At 47.7% G+C, this 22645-nt stretch overlaps 7 protein-coding genes and 2 non-coding genes across 9 annotated transcripts; 3 read left to right on the top strand and 6 right to left on the bottom strand.

The window, feature by feature from the left end:
- Positions 1-1473: 1473 nt before the first annotated feature.
- Positions 1474-2331, bottom strand: F9C07_2107058 (uncharacterized protein; the record flags this gene model as incomplete). Its single annotated transcript, XM_071509019.1, has 4 exons — positions 1474-1620; positions 1658-2036; positions 2153-2188; positions 2279-2331. 4 exons carry the CDS (start codon positions 2329-2331, stop codon positions 1474-1476), a joined length of 615 nt encoding a protein of 204 aa, XP_071366667.1.
- Positions 2332-7724: 5393 nt separating this feature from the next.
- On the bottom strand, positions 7725-8324 carry F9C07_10427 (uncharacterized protein; the record flags this gene model as incomplete). The annotated part of the gene is made up of 3 exons (XM_071507415.1): positions 7725-7755; positions 8078-8130; positions 8196-8324. 3 exons carry the CDS (start codon positions 8322-8324, stop codon positions 7725-7727), a joined length of 213 nt encoding a protein of 70 aa, XP_071366666.1.
- Positions 8325-9358: 1034 nt separating this feature from the next.
- Positions 9359-10068, bottom strand: F9C07_10428 (uncharacterized protein; the record flags this gene model as incomplete). Its single annotated transcript, XM_071507416.1, has 3 exons — positions 9359-9539; positions 9729-9882; positions 10032-10068. 3 exons carry the CDS (start codon positions 10066-10068, stop codon positions 9359-9361), a joined length of 372 nt encoding a protein of 123 aa, XP_071366665.1.
- A 1729-nt stretch (positions 10069-11797) lies between these two features.
- On the top strand, positions 11798-14442 carry F9C07_10429 (putative C2H2 finger domain protein; the record flags this gene model as incomplete). The annotated part of the gene is made up of 3 exons (XM_041292316.1): positions 11798-11933; positions 12106-14242; positions 14301-14442. 3 exons carry the CDS (start codon positions 11798-11800, stop codon positions 14440-14442), a joined length of 2415 nt encoding a protein of 804 aa, XP_041146731.1.
- A 1173-nt stretch (positions 14443-15615) lies between these two features.
- Positions 15616-16899, bottom strand: F9C07_10430 (putative chromosome condensation protein; the record flags this gene model as incomplete). Its single annotated transcript, XM_041286065.1, has 1 exon — positions 15616-16899. The coding sequence occupies one exon, from the start codon at positions 16897-16899 to the stop codon at positions 15616-15618; it is 1284 nt and encodes a 427-aa protein (XP_041146730.1).
- A 291-nt stretch (positions 16900-17190) lies between these two features.
- Positions 17191-18286, top strand: F9C07_2283950 (uracil phosphoribosyltransferase-domain-containing protein). Its single transcript, XM_041292315.2, has 3 exons — positions 17191-17591; positions 17648-17747; positions 17807-18286. Exons 1-3 carry the CDS (start codon positions 17415-17417, stop codon positions 18214-18216), a joined length of 687 nt encoding a protein of 228 aa, XP_041146729.1. The 5' UTR covers positions 17191-17414; the 3' UTR covers positions 18217-18286.
- Positions 18287-18505: 219 nt separating this feature from the next.
- On the bottom strand, positions 18506-18621 carry F9C07_t154. Its single transcript has one exon. It is a non-coding gene; the product is annotated as a tRNA-Thr (tRNA).
- Positions 18622-19211: 590 nt separating this feature from the next.
- Positions 19212-19315, bottom strand: F9C07_t153. The gene has a single exon. It is a non-coding gene; the product is annotated as a tRNA-Phe (tRNA).
- Positions 19316-20438: 1123 nt separating this feature from the next.
- F9C07_10432 (uncharacterized protein) lies at positions 20439-22304 on the top strand (the record flags this gene model as incomplete). Its single annotated transcript, XM_071507417.1, has 2 exons — positions 20439-21305; positions 21366-22304. 2 exons carry the CDS (start codon positions 20439-20441, stop codon positions 22302-22304), a joined length of 1806 nt encoding a protein of 601 aa, XP_071366664.1.
- Positions 22305-22645: the final 341 nt, after the last annotated feature.

Here is a 22645-nt window from a genome sequence, read left to right as displayed (position 1 = left end):
TTTTCGGATAGTAACTACCGAGTCCAAGTCTTCAACTACGATTATGGGTAACCATTCACAATGAAACGGCACCTGTTCTAAATCTGCCAATGCCAATGCCCTATTAAACTATGCTGATAATAGCTTACTCACACGGGCCCCACACCGTCGCCCGTCCATCAATCACGTATAGAGTTGCCATGCGACATTCTTCGGAGAAGCGACTATACACGCCTATATACGAGCTTACCCACGGAACAGAACCAAGTGATGTAATCCTGGACAGCCCTGTTACTGGAGTTTCGTGTTGATTCCCAAGGAACGAAGCCGAGACCGTACAGACTGTACCACTTATGACGATATGTGCGGCAGATCAGGGGGTTTGGGGGATTTCTAGAACTTGTGAGCCGTTACTATTAGTTAATTAGTTAACCTTCTTTGTGTGATCCGCGATAATAATTGGCGGTTGAGCAAAGTTTCTGTGTCGGACTTCCTTTCTCGGATTACCTTAATTTTGAGATTCCTGAACATACTTCAATATCCAATCTTCACCACATGTGATCTCCACAATATAGTAGTAATATTCCCCATTGATCATGTCATATACAGTCACAACCGTCAATCTCACCGGTTGAAACAACCGCTATCGATTCGCAGAACCGATATCGAAGAAATCCGCGAGTCACTTGACACACAACGCAACGTCAAAGCAAGTCATACCACCTTGCAGGTGAGCTGTCAGACGCCACATAGGGCGATGTTTTGCGGCATTCAAAGTTAGTCCTATCAGACCCTATCTCCTATTGAGCCGTTGCAGGCTTTCATTTGTGATATATGGATAGATAGGAAGTATCTCTGTGCCTTTCCAACCGGAATCTTAATCCGGTGGCTAACTACATCCCTGAAATGGAAATTGGATCTCTCAAATTGGAGAACTGGCCCCAATATATTCGGCCTATCTTGATCCTGTGATCTCATTCCAAGTTTTTGTTATCGCTCCTTGCCTCCAGCCCACCGTTTTGGCCCTGCTGGGAAGATATCAGGATATCGCATCAGAAGTACCCTCAGGACCAACCCATCAGTATGAAATATTCACTTTCGTTACTCGTACTTTCAATCAGAAATCTCATTTCCCCATGACAGAAAGTTAACGTAAACCCAAAATTCCCACGGAAGTAATTCACCACAGTAATCCACCCTAGTAAATGTATACCTCGATCCACAACATCATCCCAAAACCACCATTTCCTCCCCAGCAGACACACCTTCAATCACCATCCACCAATCTCCCAAAAACAACCCTAACAATCATCACATCCCCTCCTTAGTCTCCCACGATCCCCATATCCCCATATCCCAATATCAAAACAACACCAATCCCCCTCAAACAACCAAACCCACCCGACCCAAGAAAAACCCCAGCACTGACCCCAAAAACCACGTGTTTCGACGCCCCGAACCAAAACACACTTTCCGCATGGCCTTGTTTCGCATTCACTTTGACACGCTGAATCCACGCCATTGACGTCGGCCGTGGTTGCCCTGCGCAGCTTTGACCGCCTTAACCTTGAGACCATGGCATTGTTTCGGTGGTCCATGCGTTATATGTTTGGTAATGTTGGTTGCGAAGAGGGGTTGTATCTAAGTATTGAGTTTTCTTGGATGGTTTATTTTGTACCTTTCCCAATTTTGGGTGTTTGAAGGGTAAGGGAAGGGACCGGGTGTTGAGCTGGGGTGGCAAAGGAGGTATGGTATATCGGGTTTGGTTCGGGGTGGGGAGGGTGGGGATACGAGATTGTGGGGTTGGGGGATTTTGGAAGTATGGGAATGGTTGTTGAGGGGGTGAGTGGGTGAGAGAGGGAGGTAAGTGTAGTGTAGGTAGAGTATCTGTTGTGTGGTGGGTGGTCTTGCTTGGAGTGGTGTTTTCTATATCTATATCTTTTGTATGCCTACGATATATTTTGATAGTATGTGTTATAACGAAAGTGTAGATGGTTGACTCGTAGAATTCATCGACCAGGACAGGATTCATGATATTGCAGAGCCATAGATGTACACTATGCAAGTGGTTACTAGAGAATGATAAACTACACCCTCCATCTCACTGTCATCGGTTCGATGCAACCCCGTTTCTGTGAGCAGCTTCGACGGATCTACACTATGGCAGACTTACTACAAGATACTAACAGGCCCAAGCCTCAGAGTAACACTGCGTACGGTATATACTAGGCCCTATATGTCTCCAACGACAAGAATAAGTTAAACAATGAATAGTATCAAAAGCGCCTTGGCTACTTACCGAGGGAGCGGCAGCTTGCAACCATAAATAGAAGTCACACGACCATGTCTCATCCTGGTAACATGTTCCAAGATATCACCGGCGTCTCTTCATATTATTGAGTAGACATGCATCCCCGATCGTCGTCATCGATGTTCTATATAGCCCTACGCTTCCGTCCTCTGGCGTGATGACCGACTATGCACTGTCCCTGGGTCACTGAGTAGCTCATGCAGCAGTCGTATACTTGATACAAGCATGCCCAGAGGGAGAACTAGCTCTGGCAGACATCATTGAGAGAATGTCTAACGCTAATGCTTGGCTCTGGGGAATCGTCGGCGAAATGTTCGATATCTTGTATAGTCCCACTGGATACAGTGCATACTCCGGAGTATACCGGGCTCAAATTAGAGCGGTCTGGGGCTTAGAGCACATGAGCCTTTCGGTTTGGAGTTGTATTCTGATCCACAGGTAGAGATATGCGTTGGTTAGCACCATTCACCATTCTAACACTGGATGGTGCGCCACGATGGAGGTGACCTAGTTGAATCATAAGCTGACAGGAACATTAAATGGGACTTTATGGACAGACAGTACGTCGTCACTACCAAAGGACGAGAGAAGAGCTGAAGAAGAGGCTCTCTCTAGTTGAATGGCATAGTCCAATGTATCTTCCACTTGAGGTTTCCTTGAAATGGTGTCGGCTGCGGACTATCTTGTATGGCTACTGAGGCGTTCTCATAGGCTCGAGGGAGACTGCGTACTATTCCACATGTATGTATCTTGTGAACCATGGAATCTTGCCCAAGGGGTTGTTGTATTCTTTGTAGAAAGTCTCTAGGATGGTATGGTGAGCCATTGAATATCTGCAGGGTGAGATGCCACCGTATCACGACACCAAGATGGACTATATATATACATCGGTGATGCCGATAGTTTACTAGAGATCTCTACGTTTGAGCTATACCCCTCTAACTACCTTCCATACTTATACTACTTGCATACTACGATTGACAACCTACTCCAGAGTACATATCATGAAGTATATTTCGCGCCCTCCGACAATTGTCACCCAGCACACCACATCCAAGCAACAACAAGCCTAACCCAAACCCTGGGAGCATGAAACACCCACAAGAGACCCTAAGTCAACAATCCACCAAAGCAAGACAAGTACAGAACCCCTCAAAGCCGAAAAAAAGTCCCGAGACACGACACCCCAAGCCCGAACCTGATATACACCGTAATCTCCCTCCTTGCAGCATCCAATATAAAGTTAATCAGCGGAGGAACCGATAAGAGCACACACAAAGATAGACAGAAAACTAGCAAGGGGAACCCCATCGTGAGAGGGGCGAGGAGGAGGGGAAGAGAAAGCCCCTCACATTCAATTGACAATCTCTCGCACGAGGGAGTGACTGGGGCAGACGAAATTGAGTGAAGTGCCGATGTAGCCGTTGCTCTATTAACTAATCGTAGATCCCCCTGACGGAAACGACGGCTGCCTAAGTTAGTTACTGGGACTACTACTAGAGAAATAAAGCGATGGGTACAGGATCAAATCTGGCTATGGGGCAGTGTTATCTATCTAGTGAATCGATGGGCTGTGCTAGTCAGGCCCATACGAATGGTTTATGCAAAAGGTCATCGTACGGAGTACACTATTTCCAAAACTCCGTACGAACCTCAAAGTTCGATAGGTTCGAAGTATACAGAAACACAGGAAACGTCCACGACGCAACCCACGGAGCGGCAAATAACTACGGTTCCCAGATAAAAACCCATGTCTCACACCAACAACCAGGATCCTTCCCAGGTACAAACCTATCGGATCAAAAAGGTCCATCCGATCACTACCCCTTACGAAAAACCCATCCCGAAAAATAAATAAAAAAAAAAAAAAAAAGAAATAGTCAAACCAACATACTCCGGATGATACCTTGTCTAGTTCCTTCCCCATACAGACAAGCGAGCGAGCATGCATCCGAAATGAACCAGGGAAATTTCGATAGTCTCAAGGCTGAATCAGTGGAACTCTCTTCTCTGTAGTTTGCGCGCTCTCCCTGCCCCTCCCCCTTTTTTTTTGGCTTTGCTCCGGCCCCCCTTTCCAACTTCCCGGGAGACGACGGTTGGTCCAGAGATTGTGCCGGATGTCGCAGAATGCTCTTCCAGAAGCCTTCCTTGGTTCCAATCGGCCGTTTCTGGTGGGGAGTGGAAGACGTATATCGGTGATTAGCGAACCGGTTGGTTGGTGTTGGTGTTGGTGGTTCCGAAGTTTTTGCCGTGGGGTGGTTGTGTTTCTTTTTTTTTTTTTTTTTTTTGTCTTGGTTTTCCACGCGTTCACCTGTTTGATTAGTGAATGATTGCTTTTGTGTGGTAAATTCTTCACAAGACGGTATTTATTATGCTGTGAAACGTTATGTACGTATGTATTCTTATTATTAGCATACTTTGTACCTGAGCGAGTAACGATTGGGGGAAAGCGGGATACCTCAGTTGTCTGAAACATGTAGCAACCTCTTCTAGATATCGAGTACGACTAGGTTGCTCAAGACAAAGAGCTGAACACAACACTCAAAATTCGACACTTGCATCGTAAGAACTAGACCGAGTTAGAAAAAGGAAGGTCATTGAAATATACATCCTGGTAGCTTAGTATATGCGGCAGGCATTCTATAGATACCTGCTCATACTTGGCGAGCTATTTCACACAGAAATATATAATTCCTGGATGGCTATCTCACTAGGTGCCCAAAAAGCACATATATGATCAACCATTATTTACCCACCCATGCAAGCATCCTACGAGTTGCCAAGTACACAGAGAATGAGACAAGCGAATGCACACCGAGTTGGTCTCACCCGCTGACTACAGTGAGACGCCTGTCGTTCTTTGGAGACGACTCTACATCTGACATGCGGGTGTGAACCATGGAACGCCACTCGCTCAAGTGTGGACAGACGGGTAGATTCCATGGTTCAGCTCTATCAAAGCTATGTAGAATATTTTGAGGAGATAGTGACGGGCTACAACATACATTTGGTGAATCACAGATGTTTAACTACAAGCTGTTCTAGAACCTATTAGTGAGTGGATAGAAGTCGACTTATGCATTGTAAATTAGTTTAGCCTGAGGCAGGCTTAGGTTTAAATCCAGGTTAGCGAAGCCGCACAGAAAATACTCCGCCATGAAGTCGAGAAGTTCCACGCACACACAAAAAAAAAAAAAATAAAATAAAATAAATAAATAAAATAAAATAATAAAGATAGAGGGAGAGGGAGAGAAAGAGTGGGCGAGGGAAAGAAATGTGAGAGAGAAACAACACTAACTGAAAAAAAGATCGAACTTGGGCGGTGGCCCTCTCTCTTACTCTAATTTTTTTCTTCTTTCAATTTGGAGTGGTTCTGGATTTATTTTCCTTTTTTCTCTTGCCCTTACTAGCCGGTGGGGACCAACGAAGCCCAACAGTCCAGTTTCTTACTGCCATGTGTAATATATATAGAAGCGGTCAAGGAATCAACAAAGGGAAAATCTGGCCCCCGACAACGTGCGCCGTATCAAGAGGAATTTGCCCAAACTTGATGGCCAGCGCTCACCGACTCCATGGTCATGGCCTGTTTGAGGAATTCCAGACCGATATTCTTCCCCGCCGGCGAAGGGGGAGAAGGGAGAGAGGGGGATTCCGCTAACCTGCATTTGTTCATATCCAGGAATTCTCACGAAGTTGCCGGGACGGCAGCCAAAAGGCGGTTTGCATGCTGCCAATGCTCACTAGTGTAAGGACGGGGTCTTCGGGGAAGAGGTTCCTGGAATCCTGCAACGGTACCTGGTGGGGACGAAAATCGGGAGAGATGGAATTTCATGATTCAAAAAATTATCTTCTTTGGGTTTCCGATCGACTGGCCGTAGATCCATTATTGCATCTGGGACTATGTGGTTACGTACCGAACTATAGGACCGTAGGGATGATAAAGACGGCTAGCTGCAGCAAATCAACTCGCTTGTTGAGCGCAGGAGAGTCTTCAAGGTTTCCAGCTCTTTCGGATTTTAACTTTGACCTTTTTCTTTTTTCCTTCTTTACCCCTTTCTGGAACAGCAATGAGCATGATGAACGTGATGGTGATCCGAGCAGTAAAAGAGAAACAACGAGTGAGTGATAGACATAATATAAACCACCCGAAGCGAAACCCACCGAATCATCACTGGAATAGGGGACCACACACCCGGAGAATATGAGATTGGACTGGAAATGATCGATCATGAATGGATGGATCGGTATGCACGGAGGATTTTGCACTATTTTCTTCTTCTGGTCCCGTGCGCGAGCCTAGATCGATAGTGATGGGACGGAGTCCGCAGGTCCTTCAACATCGGGTCTCTCTCTTATCCTGAGGCCACAATTGGATCTGTACAACAAAGCATGCGATATTCATCAATCAATACCGACAGTGTTCGAGAAAGCCGCCATATCCTCGACACAAAACTTAGTTATCCACCAACAGGAACCTATGGTCATCAACTCCGTATCCTGGGCGTTTCTGGGTCGGACCGCTGCATGACCGGGAAGTGGATCGAATAGAGAGAGAGTCAGCGAGAAAGAGATATCCCGCCAGTTGCCAGGGTAGAGTTTCGACGAAGTCCTCAACCTCGAAGGAATTTAAGAGGCTGGGCGCATCAGAGAAGGCCGAATAATAGGTTCTTTTGTCTGACCCGCGGCGCAAAGCTCTTCCTCAAAAGAGTAAGCTTGCCGGCTCACCGCTCTCTCCCTTCAACAACGCTGGCAGATTAAAGCGGTGAAGGCAAGAAAAAAGTACGTACATATATAACTAGTCTTAGTGACAAACTAACGGCTTAGTTATCAGTAAGGTGGAGAGTGGATATATGGGTCCTGCATCTAAAGACCGCGGTGGGTGCTGATTGTCGAGTATCAGAAGTAGGTGGGATAGCGGTGATGCCAGGTCGTGGAGCCTGCGACAAGGTCAGGCCCGTTGAGGGGTAAATCTATTCTACGCGCCGAAGGCCACTCTCAGGAAAGAAGGTGGTGTTTTCGTAAAGTGTACAATCTGTGTGAACACAGAAGTGACAGTGACGTTTTCGCGTAAGGTACACCGTCCTTGTGGTACTTCTGAAGTCATGTGCGTTACCCTAGTAACTAACCGTGTCTGACGGGCTCCTCGGGTTCCCAACCCCCTTCAGTATTGAAGGCCCCACTGGCATGCCGGGATTTTACGGAGTCTTTTTGGATTGATTTTTTGTACTATATCTCTACGGAACTGTCTTCGCTAAACAATGAAATGAATAATAAATCCATTCAAAAGTGTATTGGATTTGATAGTTCAGGCAGACTATGGCCATAAAGCCAGTTACCGTCATGACTCTAGCTTGTATAGCCTAAGAAACTTTAAAAAAAGGGGGATGAACAAGCACACAGATGCCGAATTAGTGACGATGACACCAGCAACGACTCATCTGACCTGGAAACGAGAGGGATGTACCCTGTAATCTGTCCCATCGACGGTGGAGCTCTCTTGGGGGCACGCGGAACGAAGGCGCGTCTCCGAGTGAGGCTGGGATTAGGCGCGATTGCGATTGCTGGCCTGCAGGCAGCCACAACTGACCGAAGCCAACTAACCCGAAACTAAAACTAAACTATGTCCTGATCCAGTACAGATCCCCCCCATGCCACTGATGCAGATGCGATCAGGTATTCAGAATGCACCGTCTGCTTGGATGTTGGAATTCCAAAAACAGCAACAAAACTGTATCTGATGATGTAGTCCTGCAGGCGCAAAAGGAAACTCGACCGCACCTGACGTACCGTCTCCTGGAAAACAAAGACACTGCCCGTTGTTTCAAGTCCAGGCGGTGCAGCTGGATAATATTGGTTACATTTATTATGTAGCCTGACTGACTGTCTCAAGTAAAGACTGACTTACGGGCAGAGGGAGCTGTTGTTCGGGCCCTGTGCTGGGAATGTGCACAGGCGAAGCTTGCAGCGCCTTGGGTTGTCCACTCTCCTGAGCAGCTGACCTGGAGCTGGAGGGGCCAAGAACAGAGGCAAACATCCTTCGACACTGCCCTCTGTCCCTCTATTCTTCACGGGGAATTTTTATTTTATTTTCTTTTTTCTAGAAACGTTGAACCACAAAACTTCATGGTAAAAAAAAAAAAAAATAAAATAAAAATAAATAAATATCAATATTGGCAAACACTATACAGAAAATTTATTTTTATAAATGAAGATTTATTCGTATATCGTCCAATCTCCCGTAGAGTGGCTGATGATCTGTCAGTCCGCCTGGAGATATCACATCGTTCAATATTCTCCTATTGCTGTGTGATGACGGGTGGCTGATCAGCCAAGCCTACTTCTGTACACATAAGATCTCTGACTTGGCAATGATGACCTCTCAAGAAACATGAAAAGTGGTATAATCTGGTCGGTAAGAAAACACAGCTTGATCGCTTCTCCAGACTTACTATCACTGGACTATACTCCGTACTCCGCTCTCACGTTTAAGATTAGTTCCTTCGTCATGCCGACATCTCGAGGTGAGGGAGTCTGGAACCAAGGGCCGAGCTCAAGGTCGAAGATCCACCAGGTTCAAGTTTAGAGGGTGCGTTTTAGGCAATCCGGTTTCTTCTGTCACGCGTTGATTGGGTGGTGAGCAGAAGCAACCTCGGTGATAGGCGACCGATTCGCGAATTACCAAATAACTGGGGATTATTACGTAGGATTACCAGTGCAGCTTCCTGGCAAGGGAACGAAGGAGGGGTTGATCAATCGGTGGATTCGAGGGGGGGTATTTTCCAGTGCCAGAGAAGGGAAGAGGGACAAGAGGGGACCGAGGGGCTGTTAACAGGATAAGTCCGGTGGCGGGTTTAAGAGAGGGGTTCCCATATTGTCAAAGGTTCCCCTCCCAAATTTTAATTAATCGCAAAGATACCCTTTTCCTGGGGGAGGAAAAAATATGTTTTTTTTATTATTAAAAAATAAAATAAAAATTCAAGACACCGGAAATGATCTGCAATTATTAATAAAAAAATGAAGAAAACAAGTTGATACATGAGGTGAAGAATGATAATATGGAATGAGGGTCTAGACAAGAATAAAATAATAATAAAATAGATATTCAAAAAGAGTCTGGGTGCAAAGAATCTCGCTGGTGGAAATGAAAGGAGGGAACACACAAATCAGGTCGGCAAGCGCACAGTTCCGTGGCATTTGAAGCTGTTCGATCCTTGTTGGAGGGGCAAGGGGGGGGGCCGCTGACGAGGGGCTGAGAATGGTCATAATCCGAGAGAGCAAGTACAATAAAAAGTAAAATAAAATAAAATAAAATAAATAAATGAATAAAAAAAAAAAGAAAAAAAAATTAAAGACCATTTGGAGGGGCTATCCATAGGTGCGTGTGATTGACTGAGCAGTAGGCCTATCTTTTAAGCCGACCGATATTATTACTTCCTACCCTGTCGACATATAAGCTGCAAGATTAGAATTATCATCAATTGCCACTCCATAAGTACCATGTTTCTTTGTATAGGTTAAATAGATCATAAAAGAAAGCCACTTGATATTCATAGCCCCGCAGCGGTTTTGTGTACCAGAGTTGTGGTTCTGCGCTGTCAGATAGCATAAATGATAGGGATCATTTACTACCGAGATACGACAAACGACCTTTACCTGAGAAAAGCCCCAGTACCTTGTATCGCGGAGGGACTTCTGAACCGACTAACTAACCTGTCTTGTATTGGTATACGGCACTACGTACCTGCCGATGGAACCCATCGAACAGAGTTACATACCATACCAGATAAAGCTGGGCTCATGCCAGGCCCAACCCCACAATGAAATAATATCGATAGAAATCGTAATCATACACTACTCCTACAGAGTGGACTATCCTCAATCGAGCAAAGTTTCCTAGGGCTACGTAGGAAGAAGTACTCCGTAGGTTGGATACTACGGGGCTTCCGACTTTTAATATAAGAGAAGGAACGGTAGTATACTCCGTAAGTGAGTGAGAGACCCTATTGCTTCCCTTATAACAGGGATGAGCAGGTGAAGGATTAAAATTATGCTTTGTAGTGATCATTTCGTGGTGTCTCATAATATTAACTCCGGAGTACATACAAGTAGAAAACCCTCTTGCATCCACGTAGATAGTACACACTTTGTCTCCTTAGACAAGGCGATGCTTAAACCTCCCAATGAGTAAGGAATGACCGATTCATTCCGTGGGATGCTCTGATGAATGTCATGTCGGTGCTGCCCAATGCCATGCATGAGCAGAATAAAATAGTATTTATAGGATAGGTTGTGGAAAATGATAATCAGATCTTGCTGAAGATGGCGGTATATGATTTTTATTTTATTTTTCGACTTGAGCTTTTTGGGGCCCAATGCGTTGTTGTGTTGTGTGGAAAATGGAGTCAGTGTACATAGGTAGTGCAAAAGTGGATATGTTAGATGGTCCCTCACATTCAAAAAAGAAAATGGGAGAAACTCTGAGGACTAACAAAACGGCGGAATGAGTAAGTCTTTCTAGACCCCCCGGTTGACCCGGGTTGACGGGTTTGAACTTACAGCAGTCCATGTGGGCTGCAGTGGGCTGGTTGATGTGCTTTGTTTGGATGTATACTTTGGCCCGTATGCAAGCTGTATTTAGTCGTATGGGACGGAGTACGGAAGGACATGTACTAACCAGGTTGCGTTTAGCTTCGTTATCCAGTTAGTCAGAAGGGGCGACAAGGGTGCTGATTGGCCCTCGGAGGAATCGGCGGTGGTGTTAAGGGACCCAGTGCGTGGAGATTCCGGAGACAGTCTGTTCGCTTGTTCCCCCTCCGTGAGTCCCGCCCGGAAGCCCCTCTTTTCCTGGTCAGTGCCTCTGCTCCCACTTTCCTTGTTGTTGCGCTTTCTCGCCGCCCAAATCGCCAACACCGACACTGGACACGACCGCCTCACTGTCGCGATTCAGCGATCGCCCCGAATCTGCCATCGGCTTGTGCCCACGTCCTGGCGCGACTTTTCTCACACTCGCTTCTCAATACCCACCCCCTCGCTCCCCTTCCCCTTCAACCAGAACTTCCCTAAACTCACTTTCTCCTCATCCATCCATATTTCCCCCTCCTCTTCTTCTTTTCTTCTCTTTTTTTCTTACCACTTTCCCTCTTCTCTCCTCTTCCACCCTCCCCCCCTCTTCTTTTTCTCTTCTTTTCTTTTCTACATACTCTTACGATCAACCTGTTTATTGTTTGCGATTCCTTTGATTCCGTTTCCCCCTCCTGGCTCGTAAAGCCACGGCTTCGTTTTCCTCCCCCTCGGTCCGCCTGTGGCTGGACCCCCGTCCGATGTCATCGTGTGCTTCAGTATTTTTCCCGCCCAAGGAATGATCAGACAACCCACAGACTTCTTGTCATTATCTCGCTTTCAGAACCGGTGTGAAGTCACAAAAGGGACGATATCGCAATCTTTCTCGCCGTCGTTGTTTTGCTGAGAAGATCTGTGGTCCGCCTTTCGCTGCACCGTCTCTAAGAAATGGCTCCATCCGCATCGAACACGGCCAGCAACTCGCCGGCCAAAAAGACATCCGCACCAGAGAAGAAATACAAGTGCCAGTTTTGCAATCGCGCTTTTAGCAGAAGTGAACACCGCAGCAGACATGAACGTTCCCGTAAGTGACACAGCTTTTCACACGATCACAATTAGGTCTTCTAGACTGTTGATACCATGCGGGGCTTGGTCGCATACGTGATTTGGTTTCCGGACGCGATTTTCAGTCTTGCATGGTGGATAGATGGTATTATTCAGATATGGCGGACAATGCTGACGTGTTGCTCGAACAGACACAAAAGAGAGGCCCTTCAAGTGCCTAAAATGTCGGAGTACCTTTGTTCGCCGAGACCTCCTCCTTCGCCATGACCGTACTGTTCACGCCAAGGATGGTGGGATCCCACTTGTTTCCGAGGGCCGCCGACGTGGCGGCGCAGGTGTTCAGAAGTCCTCCCCTGCACCTGCACCCCCCAAGCCTTCAATTACAATTGATCCTGCTACGTTGGAGCAAATTGAGGCAAGCAGTGATGGTATGGTCGATCTTGAAACTGCAGCCATGTTGATGACAGATTTCCAACATAAGGCCGCAGCCGCCGCTACCAGTCAGGTTAATGATCGTGCTGAATCGGATCGCTCTTTCTCCCCCGGACGCGGTCCGCTACTAGAACCATCTGTATCCTATTTATCGGGCAACGCGACGTTGCCCCAAATGCCTTGGGACACCCTAGTCTCTCCCGTTGATACGAAACACTTTATGTCCCAAGACAGTGGCTCAGACTCGCGTACACTATCGTCGAGCATGGATCGGCATGGACCGGTTGGTGATGCGCTTGCACCTTCGCTTCACTCGCTTGTCAACTCGTTACCAGTGTCTGGAAATTCCACTCCCAACGCCTTGTCACCATATCCCTCGATGACAGGCCCTGTCAGCCCGGTGAACTACCGGAAGTCTCCTGGACCCAGCCAAGCACTGACACTGCCCAAGGCTCCTCAGATCGCAAATGAAATTGAGCGGAATATGATCGTAGAACGTATCAGGAATGCCGACGCCCTTGGATCGCTTCCCGATAGCTTCCAGCTTCCATCGACGGCCGCATTGAACAAGTATCTGTCGACGTATTTCAACTTGTATCACCATCATTTGCCCTTCTTGCACCAGGAGTCTTTCAAGCCTACAAACACCTCGCCTCCACTGTTGTTAGCCGTACTCTCTATTGGTGCTCTGTACACGTTTGAGCGCCAGCACGCATTCATGCTCCATGTTGGCTCGAAGATGCTGGTTACGCAATTCCTGCAACACAAGGACAACTTCGATTCGAGAAAATGCCCGTTGTGGGCTATGCAAAGCAGCCTGCTGAACATGATCTTTGAGAGTTGGAGCGGTGATCCGAAAGGCCTTGAATGGACATGCTCCATCAAGAGCTTGCTCGCTAACATGGTCGCTGGTAACCGCTATCAACTGAAGCTTCGTACCGAAGCTCGCGAGGGAGCCAAGCCCACCAGGGAAGAGTGGATTGAGGACGAGTCATGCCGTCGAACCTACTATGCCGTCTACATCTTTTTTGGCATGCTCACGCTGACTTTCAACCACACTCCCGCAATGAGCTTCGATGAATTCGATAACCTAGAGCTTCCATCGTCAGAATCGCTGTGGAACCTTGATGTCACGGATGATGAAGCATGGCGCCGTAGCCTGGCTTCGACCACCACCCTCACAGTGCGTGAGGCCCACGACTGCCTCTTCCAAGGTGAACAAGTTCGTTACAGCGCTTTTGCGACTCGTGTCTTGATCAACGCTCTGTTCTTGCAGGTCTGGAACCACAAGCGTAGCTTCGAGGCTCTGCAAGATGTTGTGACCGAATACAAGCTCCGTCTCGCACTCGAAACATGGGAGAACTCTCTTGAGGTTTGTGAGCCAGAGACGATCGTGGTGCCTATTAGCACTCCTCAGAAGGGCCATCCATTGATCTTCAACTCTATGGCTGTTTATCGCAACACGCGCGCTCGGTTAGAGGTCGACCTCAAGTCGATCCAAGAGGCCTTGCGGTATCATTCGTCTTACGAAGTGGCCGCTGCAATGACAGTTGCTCGTGAGAAGGTGAAGCGCTCCCAGGAGATGAACAAGGTTATTCAGTCCTGCTTCGAATGCATCGAAATTGCTGCCATCCAAGGAATTAACTGGGTAGCGAAGACATCTGCCACCAACTGGAGTGTTGAGCATCCGCTCTGTGGCTTGGATCTGATGGTCATCTTGAGTCTCTGGCTCTATCGCCTGGAACATGACGAGGAGCCAGCGACTGAGGCTGAAATGGCCATCTACAACAAGGTGCGGAATTTGTTCGATGATGACGCCGTCGATGCCTTTGGTAAACTCAGCTCCACTGTGGCCCGTGTATGGGGTAACATCCTAGACGGAGTGGTAGTATGGGGGTAAGTTTCAATCTCTAACTCGCAATGTCGTAAAATCCAGTTACTGACAACGTCTCAGAATTACCAAGCTCATGGGCGAATCGTTCAAGCTTCACTCGCAGGCCTTGGTTGGCTACGAAGACTCATTGCGCGTCGGCAAGGACCAACCTATCCACCCAATGCCAACGAAGACACTTGCTAGTGTAGGCACGGCGTACTAGGCGATGAGTACGTCGGCTTCGGAGTTCTACACTATAATCAACTATTTTTCAAATCGCTATTATGCTCTTTTTGGCCCTCGGGGCGGAGTTCCACTTCTCGTGTTTCTCGCTCTGACTCGGGTCCCATTCATCATTGAACGTTTTCGCTTTTTCTTTCTCTCGTTTCCTGGGCATTTGGACACTGGCGGAATCTCGGATTTTTAGGGTCGGGATGGAGGAGCAAGAAGGTGGGCGGCGAAGTTTGATTTCCGGTTATGGAATGCTATGATACTGAACCGCCGCATAATGCTTCTTGCTGGTGTCTCCTGACTGATGTTTGTTCGTCGCTTAATCGTTTGTTACGTCTTTCCTTGCGTCGTTTATGGTCTTTCCTGTTGGTTTTTACAAGAGCTCACAGGAGTCCGGTGTGGTCATTTTCTTGTTTTCACGGGCAGTTTCCCAAGGCAACATCTCGACACCCGGCTGGTCCTGTGTGTTCTTCACTTTAGCACTCGGTGGAGTTGTTGTTTTCTTGATACTCATCATTACACTCTTAATCCTTAGTGCTTCTCTTCTACGCATCAGCGTGTTTGGTCAATTTGCCAGTCGATTTGTCCCCTGATCATTTGATACCTTGTCCGTTATATATTCATCTTACCATTTTAAAGCTTCTCTTCAAGTCACTCGTTCTCATATACTTTGGTCTACTATTTTTACCTCCGTTTGAGTTTTTGCCTTAATGTATGTGAGTTAGATTCGTTCTGAGTTTATGTGTCTATGCCGTCCCCGCTGTTAATGTTTGCGTTCTATCTCACCCCCCTCATATTTTTGACGTTTTTGTTTTGTTTTGACGCGACTGTTTTGCATACCTTGATATTCCGTTCTTGAAGATTGTTCATTGTTCATCTTTATCTTCACAATGTTTATTTGGTATTATTTCTCGTTTGCTTGCACATGGTTTTGTGTTGTAGTACCCTGTACTATAAGTAATTCTAGCACGAAATACAATTTTTGTTTGAGCGGGGAGTTCAATTGTTCTATCACACAGTACATAGTAATAGTAGTACACGTCCAACAATAAGCCAATAGTAACAGTAACACTAGCTTGTAGCATTTGTTATGTCATTAACTAATTATAAGTTCTTATCTACCTATACATCTCTAATAAGCTATAGAATACATATGTCTAGCATATCACTCACAAACGGGTTCCACGAACCCCTTCGTCCACCTCAAGGAGCCCGTAATGATTACAAAAAATCCCAACGCAACCCCGATACTGACAATCCCGTAGAAATAGGCATGTCGTCGACGACTGAGCCCATTTAGTTCAGCTACCCACGTACTAATTGTGGTTGCTGAGCCACAGAACCCATCCATAACACCGGCGAGCACCTGGCAGCTCGTGAGAATCGACGAACTAGCCCCAGAGCCAAGCGAGGAGGCCCCGATACCATCGACATGCTGCAAGTCATAGCACATAGCGAGGATGATGGTTCCGAAGATGTTCACAGCGAACGTACCCAGCGGGAAGGCGGGGAGTCGGGTATTCAACACTAAAGAAACATAGTAACGCAGGAAGCAGCCAAGCGGCGCGAAAACCACTGCGAACACTGCGCGACCACGCCAGAACTCTGGTCCATTGTCATGACGATCCGGAGGCCATATTGCGAGGAAGACGGCGCCCAGCCAGCATCCCCAGCCGAGGATGATGAAGAGCGGGTCTATGAATCGACGCGTGAAGCGGAAGGGGAACGAGGGGATTAAGGGATCGAGGGCGAGGGCGAGATGGGCGCCGAAGATGAGCGCGCCGAGACTGAGCGCGACTGTGGTCAGGATGACGGCTACCAGGGCCATGAAGCTGTATCCGCCATTGGGGGTTGAGGGGTCCGACAGGTCATTGGATAGCGCGAGGAAGATGTCACGGATGAAGCTCGAGAAGGAGGTGAAGCAGCCGCAGAATCCGGTTGTTAGGCCGATGTACAATGGGATTGTCTTTTTAACAGACTTGTGGCGTTTCGATTCGGCGCTTGGGTCGGTCCCCGTGCCATTGCTGTTGTTTTGGTTCACGTCACCCCATTCTTCGCGGAAGAGGTTCTTGTCTTCGAGGAAGAAGCCCATTAGTAGCGATCCTCCTACGTTGGCCCAGAGAACGCCCGTTACCACGGGCGCTCCCGGGTAGATGGTCAGGGCTTGGAGGCCAAGACGCGCCAAAGTGCCGAAAATGGCGAAGAATATCAAGTATGAAAGCGTGAAAAGGTGCGTAGCATGTTTGGAGAGAGGTCTTGCGACAGGTTCCCTTCGTGAGGGCGTTGGTTCAACGGGGCCGTAAGGAGGCTTGTCACTGGTGGGAGGCAGCCCATATCCTTCGGATGACCAGGCTTGGCGCTGCGAAGCTTCCTCGGTAGTGGGAGGTGGCGCTTGGGTTTCAGGCAGCTGTTCGGTGTCGTTGGCAGGTATGGGGCTTGTGGATTGCATGTCGAATGACAATGCGCGATATGATTCACATAATTTCTATAGCGAAAGGTAGAGCTGGGAAGGGAAATGAGGAGCTGTGAAAAGTCAAGATTGGACGGAGAGAGTGGGTCATGGCAGTATGGTGGGTATCTTAGTGGATAAACAATCATTTAGTTGTTGATAGACAGCTGATAAGTGATTGTTGATAGCTTATCAGTTCCCGATAAACGACAATGAGAGGGGCTAAAGAGGTGGAGATAAAGAAGACAGGAATTTGAAGGGAGAGAAGGAATGACAAGAGAGAGATTGACTTGGAAATCTGAGCGGAGAAGAAGAAAGGGACGCTGACATCAAGGTACATGTACATACATACCGTACAGTACCTGAGCAGGTGACACGACACACCCCGACCCCTCACTTCTCTGATGTGTATATATTTCTTGCTTCTCTCCCCCCTCACAAGCTTTCATTTTCTTATCTCTCTATTTTCCTACGACCTCTAGAACCATACGATACTCCAAATTACCTCAGCCACGATGTCTCTTCCCCCGAACGTCCATATCTCATCTCACCCGTGCCTACAAGCCAAGATATCCCAGTTACGGTCCCATAAAACTTCTACCCGCGAAACAAGGAGCCTTGTCCATGAGATCACGACCATTCTAGGCGTGGAGGCCTTCTCAACGGTATTGAAAGCTACAAAGCGGGGAACGGTAAGGATTGATCATCCCTGATCGTATCGGATCGACGAGATTGATCCACTTTCCAGGATCAAACCCCGTTAGGTATCGAATATGATACCCAAGATATTGAACCCGCCAATGTCGCAATGGTACCCATTCTTCGATCTGGATTGGGCATGACTGAGGGTACGTTGTCCAATTCGCTCTGAGAGGTCCCAATTCTCACCATATGCACAACAATTTAGCAATCAACAACCTGCTCCCAGGCCCGGTCCCTATCTACCATTTGGGTCTCTTCCGCGAGAAGTTCACCCTTCAGCCCGTCGAATACTACAATAACCTCCCCTACCAACGCCAGGATGGCTCTGACTCCAACACCGCCGCCGCAGACACAGCTATTCTTCTTGACCCCATCGTCGCCACAGGTGCCACGGCTGAAGCGGCGATTCACCTTCTGCGTGAGTGGGGAGTGAAGCGAGTGGTAATGCTCAGTGTACTGGGCTCCGAGACGGGTATTCGTCGGGCTGTAGACTCTTGGCCTGAGGGAGTCGAGTTCTGGACAGGGGCGGTGGACGAGAAATGCAATGAACGAGGCATGATTGTTCCTGGCTTAGGTGATATCGGCGATAGATTGTTCGTTGCCATTGGCAAGTAGGGTCGAGTAATTCTTAATATATATTTTATCGTTTCCGATGCAGAAATGCAATTGCCTAGATCTAATCATATCGTGAATCATTGAAGTAATGGTTTGTTGCCCTCATGGGGGGCGTGAGGTGAGATATTGATAGTACATGTGAGAGAGCTGCAACTAGAAGGGAAGGTGCCGAACCATGGTCCCTCCCTTCAACCCTCTAAAGATTAATGATGCAATACTAGGACTGTCGAATTTGAGGATATGGAGGAACTACTTGACAAGTAGTAAAGTTGGAAAAGTAAAAAAAGGTTGCCCTCACGCGGGATTGAACCGCGGACCTCACCATACCTCAACACCTAGGCTCTAGACGTAATCTGGATGCCTGAGGCTACGAGTGGCGCGCTCGTACGACTGAGCTATAAGGGCTTTTTGTTGTTTTTCTATTCTGTAGTACGGACTACAAAGGCGCACTTCGAAAATTTGAAAATTTTTCTTCAGTTACAATGAATTTCACAGACGAAGGGCTCCTGACCACGGAGTTGGAGCTATACATGACAGCTATTGGAGCCAGCAGAAGCGTGATAGACTAGGATGATATAAGGGGCAAAAGCAAGGGAAAAGAGCAATATACTGTACCCTACAAAATTGTAGGATTATGCCCTCAAATGCAGAGAGGCTGGGAAAGGAACGTCCCTAATTAAAGAGTAAATGGCGAAAGTGGGAGACTAGCTTTAGCCGCAGGTGGCAAAATGAAAGAGAAAGAAGGAAAAATATAGACGCCGGACCAAACTCAGGACATAGGCCAATCGGGCACATTGTGCAAATCTCTTATCTCTTTGGTGTGCACTATTTGGGGTATTTTTTTTCTCTTTTTCTTTTTTTTCTACGTGGGAGCATCTGTATTCCTGTTTCTGCTTGCACTTACAGAGCAATTTGCAGATATAATTGAAGCTTTAAGGTTAGGAGATATCTATGAGGCACAAAAAATCTGAAGTGCATAGAGATGCAAAAATGTTTGCGGTGAGCCGGGATCGAACCGGCGACCTTTAGATAACCCAGATGGGTCTATCTGATCGAAGTAAACTTCAGTCTAACGCTCTCCCAACTGAGCTATCCCCGCAATTGCTGATATGTGGCAGGACTAAAGGTTCTATAAAGAAAAATATGTAGAGAAGTATCCTATTAAGAAGTTCACCTTCATAAACATCTAACAGGTGATCGGGAGGTCGGCGGTTGGGCTCGTCTCAAATGTTTTTGCTTTTTTCTTGCCTCTGCTGGCTGTCCTGTACAGCTATTTTTGGTTTGCTTTCTACTAATATGGTGATAATGGAAATCATGTTACTGGTGAGCATTCCCCTTTTCTTTCCCAGTGTCTTCAACCAAGATCTTTACCGTGTACAATTTGAATCGGGATATCCACTCATTACTGTTTGCATGACGGAGTCCATACCCAGTGAGGCTATAACGCAAAGGAAAGTCTCCGCCGACGCTTTGACGCTAATCTGGCAGTTAGGGCACGGGAGATGAAGGTCCAATCGTGCAACCTCCACTAGACTGATCTAGGGTAAAAAGCCACCTGAGTGGGTCACTTACGATGCCCTCCCTTAATTTCGCAGCATCAACGCTCATTTGCAACTTTTCAAATAAGCATCGTGATAGGGTACGGTGGAATGAGGGACTCCATCCACCGCTACCAGTCCATGAAGGCCATGAAGACCAGACCGTCCACGTTCCTCCCATCCGTTGTCCAATGGAGGGGCTGAGGGACCTCTTTGTGACAGTTTTGACTCAAGCGCCCCGGCGCTTGATCAACAGGCACAGCGTCGGTCTGAGACGTTCGTTGGTTTGTTTGAGAAGATCTCGCTTCGTTCAATCTACTGGAAATTAAATTGCGACACTTGGCCAGCCCGTGTCTGATTAGATCGATCCATAACTCTGCGACAATCTCCACTGCGTCCAAATCCTCGTCATCCTTGAACCCTCCTTTTCCTTTTATCATGGACTGACTGACTCTTTCTTTTTCTCGTGTGCTGTTTCACCATTTAGGGCCTTCTGGAAGGCTGTCCGTTCCTTTTATTGTTGTTATCATTATCTTCGTTTCCGATGCTGAGATCGAGTCTCATGTCAGCTTACCTTCACACTATCACTCGTTTAGTTTCTTTATTTGAATTCAATTCTTTGTCTGAATCCATCAGCTCCTACTATCATTAAATTCCAGCATCGCTGACCCGCAAATCGCGCAAATGGCCAGAGGTCTTTTTCTGGGGAAACCCCGTGCCCCGCGGGAACCAGACATCTCCAAACCCATCCTCAAGCATACAGATGCATTACCACGAAACAACCTCAAGGCCCTGAAAAATGGTAGCACAACGCACCATCGACCGATCCAGCAGGCTCGTCGGGACTCCCAGCGCCCCCGGACCTCAGACGGACACCAGCAGGACAGGAAGGTAGAAATACCCGAGCCTGGATTCGATTTTGGGATAGCAGTGCCTCCAGCTGAAGCGATACAATCGCCGACACTCAGCGAAAATGGCTCGGATGAAAACATGATCGGGATCGCTCTAGGTAGTCCCCGTTTGGTGGACCCACAGAACACTTTTGCGCAGATGCAGGAGAAAGCGATGGAGTCTGCGCGCGGACGCCCCAAAGCAGCCCCGCAGATACAGCGGAAGCCGAGCAAGTGGAGGAAAATCGGCGGATTGTTCAAGGCGAAGAATGCTGTTGCGTCGGGCGCGAGTCAGCCTTTTTATCAGGTTCAGGTTCAGGGTAGTCAGGCGCCTCTTGCGCAGGGTTCTTCGCATTCCATTGATTATCAGAGTCGCGAGGCGAAATCCAACCATGTCATGGATACGGAGGTATGGCCGTGTCTTGAGCCAGAGGTCAAAGCAGAAGAGAAGCACCAAAATGCCAGTGTCGCACAGGTGTCAGCTCAAGATAGACAACAGTGTGCGGTGTCGAAATCGGGACCTCTGCTGCAGGTCGATATCCCAAGTGTTGAGATGGAACGATACAGCGTGATGTTCAGCGCGCTACTCAACAAAAACGAACCTTCCCCGTTGAACAGACGCAGCAAAACCCTAGAAAACATTAGCGTTACCAGCACCGAGGTAAATCATTCAACATCTCCCCCGATATACATCACATATAAGATACTAAACCCACATCAGACATCACCCCCACCACCAGACTTGCTTCCGCCCCGACGAAGGGCCACCTCGCCAACACGCTCCAACTCCCCCAGACTCTCACTATTTCCGGCAACACAGAAGAGCAAAGCTTCCAAGATGCTAGGTACTCAGAACCTCCCACGGGGCCCCAGTCCCCTACCCCGAAACCAAGTATCCAGAGCCGAGTCGCGCCAGGAAGACTTGTCCAATGAACAAGATCACATTCTCCTCATGGTCCGCAGTGACACAATAAGCTCCCACAAACCTCAAGACTCAGTATCCTCGTTCATTTCAAGCACAACCATCAACTCAGACGACGAAAAATTCATTCTGCAAAAGCTCAAGCCAGTCCAAACCTACGTCGACCCCAAAGGCGAGCCTGAATGGGAGATGATCAGCAAGCGAAAACCATCTGCAGACGAAACAAAACCGCAGAAATTGACCCCAGCGCTTTCGCTCAACACCCAGGAACTATCGCCCGAGCCTAAGAACAGTGAGTCGACGGCATCGTCTCCGATCCTCTCACCTCTTGCCGCCGTTCAGCAAAGATTCTCTCCGTTGTCTCCCTCAGATAGTAGTAAATCTACCGTTTCACCAGCAGAAACCATCCGCATGCCTCTCACTAACGAAACTAAAGTCGAAGAAGACGACAAGACGACACATGAGCATGAGCCCACAGACCCCACCCCGGACGAGGAACCAGAGTCAGAAACCGAACAGGATCACGAGGAACAAGAACGGGAGCCAGCTGATCCCCTCCCGACCATCGAGATCTCCATCGCAAGATCCGTCTCCGTCTCAAAGAGAAAGCAAGTCTTGGTACCGGTGGGACGGCGGCCTGATCGCCTCACTCCCAGGGCTAGAACTCCTCAGATGGTGAATGGGCAGTACGGTCATCGACACGGCAATTCTCAGGATGCTCGTATCGAAAGTGTATGATGTTACTTGGGATTGATACATGCTAGTTTTATCTCTCTTTGTTTGAGATCGTGTTGCATCTGGTGCCTGAGAGCGACTTGGCTTGGTCTTTCGTTTGCCTATTTTCGCGACTCTCTTCTATTTTTCTCTGATTGCCTTCAAAACCAGCATTGCGACTGATGGGTTTTTATTTTATTTTTCTTTCCTCTTTTGACTTATACTATGCATATTCGTTGCGTCATGGACGGCGATTTGCGTTTCCATTCACCCCTTTGAGCACAGCCTCGCGTTCATTCTTTCTTTTCTAACTTCATGACTTCTTTTTTTTTTTTTTTTGGCGGCGCCGAAAGCGAGAGCCGGAT

Source organism: Aspergillus flavus, chromosome 4 (assembly GCF_009017415.1).
Source record: "Aspergillus flavus chromosome 4, complete sequence".
NCBI classification, from domain to species: domain Eukaryota; kingdom Fungi; phylum Ascomycota; class Eurotiomycetes; order Eurotiales; family Aspergillaceae; genus Aspergillus; species Aspergillus flavus.
Note: the sequence above shows the minus strand (reverse complement) of the source record. Positions and strands in the feature narration are given on the sequence as shown.

Excerpts from the sequence above, each read along its gene's own strand:
- F9C07_2283950 (XM_041292315.2), top strand. The coding sequence starts at position 17,415 with ATGTCTCTTCCCCCGAACGTCCATATCTCATCTCACCCGTGCCTACAA. Across the intron at positions 17,592-17,647 it reads AAGCTACAAAGCGGGGAACG|GATCAAACCCCGTTAGGTAT; the intron begins GTAAGGATTGAT and ends TCCACTTTCCAG. Across the intron at positions 17,748-17,806 it reads TGGATTGGGCATGACTGAGG|CAATCAACAACCTGCTCCCA; the intron begins GTACGTTGTCCA and ends ACAACAATTTAG.